This window comes from Perkinsus marinus (assembly GCF_000006405.1).
Source record: "Perkinsus marinus ATCC 50983 genomic scaffold scf_1104296969786, whole genome shotgun sequence".
In the NCBI taxonomy this organism is placed as follows: Eukaryota; Perkinsozoa; order Perkinsida; family Perkinsidae; genus Perkinsus; species Perkinsus marinus.
Genome location: NW_003202674.1, coordinates 91,855 through 96,028, shown reverse-complemented (window position 1 = coordinate 96,028; position 4,174 = coordinate 91,855). Strand labels below are relative to the sequence as shown.

The 4,174-nt window shown below is 48.0% G+C and overlaps 2 protein-coding genes across 2 annotated transcripts; one reads left to right on the top strand and one right to left on the bottom strand.

Annotated features, from left to right (window-relative positions):
• Nucleotides 1-2,614: 2,614 nt before the first annotated feature.
• Nucleotides 2,615-2,945, bottom strand: Pmar_PMAR021976 (hypothetical protein; the record flags this gene model as incomplete). The annotated part of the gene is made up of 1 exon (XM_002767841.1): nt 2,615-2,945. A coding segment is annotated over one exon (331 nt), but the record flags the coding sequence as incomplete, so codon positions are not given.
• A 159-nt stretch (nt 2,946-3,104) lies between these two features.
• Pmar_PMAR021975 (hypothetical protein) lies at nt 3,105-3,293 on the top strand (the record flags this gene model as incomplete). Its single annotated transcript, XM_002767840.1, has 1 exon — nt 3,105-3,293. The coding sequence occupies one exon, from the start codon at nt 3,105-3,107 to the stop codon at nt 3,291-3,293; it is 189 nt and encodes a 62-aa protein (XP_002767886.1).
• Nucleotides 3,294-4,174: the final 881 nt, after the last annotated feature.

Sequence of the window (4,174 nt, the reverse complement as noted above, 5' to 3'; positions counted from 1 at the left end):
GCTTAGGGTGACTCGAAAGCTATTACTAGACCGTTCGTGTTGCTCCGACTTTTGAAAAGTCGCTTCAAGACACGCAACGAAGAACTATGCGTGAAAAAGATGACAATCTGTATAATATGCGCCCCGGTTCTCAGTGGTCCATAGCGCTGCGGTTGCTGTGAGCAAGCTGACTACTCAAACATTAAGCAACCGGAGAGAGAGTGATCATTGAAAGTTGAATCGGTTCGGGAAAGAGTGGTAGAACTCTCACCACTATCATATCCTAAATATCAGTACCACTGTGGTACTGATATTTAGGATACCGGTGCGGGCGAGTTTGTTGTTCACTATTGTCAGGCTTTCACCCGCTTTAGTGGGAGAAAAAGTCCCTACAACGGATTCACTCGCCCTTCAGCCTTTTCAGGATTCACTGTTTTCAGGCGGGACCGCAAAGATGTGTGTAGCGATCGCTTCGCTCCTTTAGGCAGCCTTGTTGAAACGGCTGAAGCGGCTAGGCGTCGAATGTTCTCTTTTGCAGTTCTATGATAATATTGAGCGAACGCGACCATAGGTGCTGTACTGGGCTATACCCTTACCGATTGCCCGCTCATTGTTTTGCGTGATGCATCTTGGATGCTCGATCGTCGAGCCCTTCTTCGACATGTCAATATCAATGAGCTGTGTGGTGCGGCTCGTGCTCTCGCATGGGCGACGCCTTTCATAGGGGGACATGTCCACCTCTATGTTGACAATGCGTGTGTGAGGGCGTGGATCGGAAAATTTATGCAAGGTGAAGCCGTTAAGAAGGGCGGTCTGTCAGCTACAATGGTCGGTCGGAGGCTCCAGTCTACATATGACATTGCTGAGACCTACGAAAGCTCCGCTGTTCATCGTGTTGATAGTGCGGCAAATTTAGCTGATCCACTGAGCAGGGTCGATGCTCCATTCGGAGAGCTTCTGACCTACTGTGAGGTAGATGGAGATGAACAGATCCATGTGGATGCCGAATTGCTCAGCAGCCCCACAGCGACCCACGTAGTGGGATGTGTTTTTTTTCCAATGACATATCATGAGCACGAGCAGTAATCAACAAGAGCAATGGTACAGCTGATGAAAACTGACATCTTCAAGTCATAAGGCCAGACAGTGGACCAAGTATAACATCAGGAGTGGTGAGGCCTTAGCAGTCGAAACCAAATCTTCGAATAATATCATCGAGGGCTTTAGATAATGATGCCAAACTGTTGTCATCCACTTCCCAGCCATGCCTCGATGAAGCAGCTCAATTGTCTCTACATTAGTGCCACAAGTGACTGCATGACTGGCAGTCAAGTCTTTTCCACATACACAACACTGTATTACTCTTCGACTCCCTTTAACATATTTCATACTTCTCAAAGAGTCACACCTAAGTCGACAGAGCAAAGGTTGATGTTCCCTGCTCAGGCCAGGATATACCGCCAGCCCAGGAGCACATCCACGCACCAAGTACGCAGCCCGCTCCGGTACGATTTGATGGCGATCTTTGAGTACCACCTTAGTAGTGGATATAATATCAGACAGCGGAATCGGTAGGTCATCATTGATGACAAGAGTCCTACCACCTACTTGATCATCCATGGTTACTTGAGTAGCAAGCGCATCCACAGCGTCATTATGAACCAAGCCACAGTGCGAAGGTATCCATTGGGGAAAAAGACCAACACCCAATTGTCCCTTGAGTTCTTCGGCCTCGGCCACAACAGTAGTTACCGTTGGATCCCTGGTATTGAAGCCACCACCCAGAGCATAGGCCACCGACTGATTATCCACGCGAAAACAGATACCATTACTCACCAGTCTACCAGCCATACTCAGTAACCACCGTATAGCATAAAAGACACCAGGCAACTCAGCATAATAGATCGAACCATAGGGACTGAGCGGCACTGCCTTCTCACATAGAACTTCCCCATCAAGCACACATCTATAGCCACATCCCACTCTACCATCAGCCTTCGATCCATCAGAGAAAACTGCAAGGATCCCATCTCCAAGTTCAGAGAGCATATCTTCAGCACATCTCTTGAACTCCTTTTCATTGCCATCTTTCTTCATAACACCTTGACCGATGTCTAACCGAACCGAGCCAAAAACAGCGCAGTGTCTATATATGGGGTCTCTATATGGTACTACTCTAGTAGTTGAACATTGAGGAAGAGCATCTGGTAGTAGACCTGATAGTTCGACCATCACATCATCGAATCTGTGCAGTGGGGCTCATTTCTTCAGTCTTCGGGAACCCGTCCAATCATCCAAGGTGAACTGCGCTAAATGAGTGAAAGGCAAGGCCTGAGCCCGGAGAGTCCACCCTATAATGGCCAGATCTAGCAGATAGTTGATTGGTTTCAGTCCAGACTCACGCAGAACCAAGTCAGCACTGCTGACTTGGTTGTGCTGACTCAGCAGGAGTTTGTTTCGGCAACCCAGTAATAAGTCTCGCACCAGAAATTTAACTAGCACTCTCACGCTAGCAGCAACTTGAGTGCATAACGTATATCTCATCCTAGACTCCACTACTGCTTGATACGTAGACCTAATCACAGCTGCCGAGCGACCAAAATTCGCCCCCGCGACCGCACGCACGAGATTCAACCTAGCCTTGAGATTACCCACCGGGGCATAAACGTTTGCCCGACAGCTCAGGCCTGAATCTAGGATTATACCCAGATACCTTAGCGTCGGTTTACATTTCAGCTGCTGACCATACAAAGACAACTTCGGTAAGAACTTGGCATTTCCAAGCGTGAAAGCGATGCACTGGGTCTTAAGAGCGTTAATAGTAAGCTTCAAGCCGTCTGCCCAGCTCCGCAGACGATTGTTCCGAAGACTTTGCAGACGATTCAAAGCTGTCTGCATCAGACTCTCTGGTCCGGTTCTTGATTCAGATTTAACCAACAGCAAGATATCATCCGCAAATTGCAGCACTAGACAGTTTTCACCCAGAATATCTTGGAGCTGAGAGAGTCTCTCAGAGAGACCAATACAGCAAATAACCATGGTAAAACCACACTTCCTTGAGGTGTACCACAATTCGGCCGCATAGTCTCGCTCACAGAGTTCCCACAGTGTACACGAAACCTCCTATGTTTCAAGAAGTCATTCAACCATACCAAGAGCCTGCCACGTATACCAACCCCTCTGAGTATCAGCGTCAATTTCTGGACCCAGGCAGTGTCAAAGACCTTGGACATATCAACTGCTACTCCAACAATCGCTTCACATGCAGAGCCTTGATAACATTCATGAACGAAATGAAGGCCTCTCATGAGTAGATCTTCAGTGTTGTGACAAGGCCTGTATGCCGCTCGACTACCAAGGATAGGAGGGTTCGCGTTTTCTGAACGAAAGGTGAGTCTTGCTTGAACTTCAAGCAAGACTCGTCAAGCGGACTCTTCAAGCCTTGAAGAGTCCGCTCAGCAGCTTTGCAGCACACTGATGTCAAGGATATAGGTCTAAAACCGCCTCAACACAATACCCGCCTTCTTTGGAGTGCCTCTAATTTCAGCTCTTTTCCACTCCTTAGGCAACCTACCCACTATGAAAGAGGTGTTGACAATGTGCCACAGCCAACGTAGTTGAGCTTCTCTCCCTTTTTGCAACCACGACACCCCAATTCCATCTTCACCTGGAGTCTTCCCCTTTTCCAATTCACTAACCGCTTGTTGCCATTCACACCACTCAGTCGGTAAATTACACAATTTCCCTCCCCTCAACCACATCCTCTCACGCCTCAGGCACCGGATAGATTCTTTCCTAACTGCAGCATCACTAGACTCAAACCTTACAGTCGATACTCTCTCATAATGACTGGCTAATGTGTCAGCTATATCTTTCTCATTCACCACAGTCTTCTCACCACGCAAAAGATATTTCTTCCCGGGCACTTGTAGTCTCTCTTTGCCTGTATACCCTTCAGCGCATGCCACAGTTCAGTGGTAGGGGTAGTTGGGCCAACATCAAGCAGAAACGTCCTCCACTCACATGTCTGAGCCTTGCATGTTAGCCTCTCTGCCCTTTCCCTAGCCTTCTTATCGGCAGCATGATTTTCTACTGTAGGATTTAATCTATAAGCTTCACTGGCGCTCTGTCTCTTAGAGACAGCCTCACGAACTTCAGGTCCTTATAGGAGGCGGAGTAATTGAAAACCTTGCCA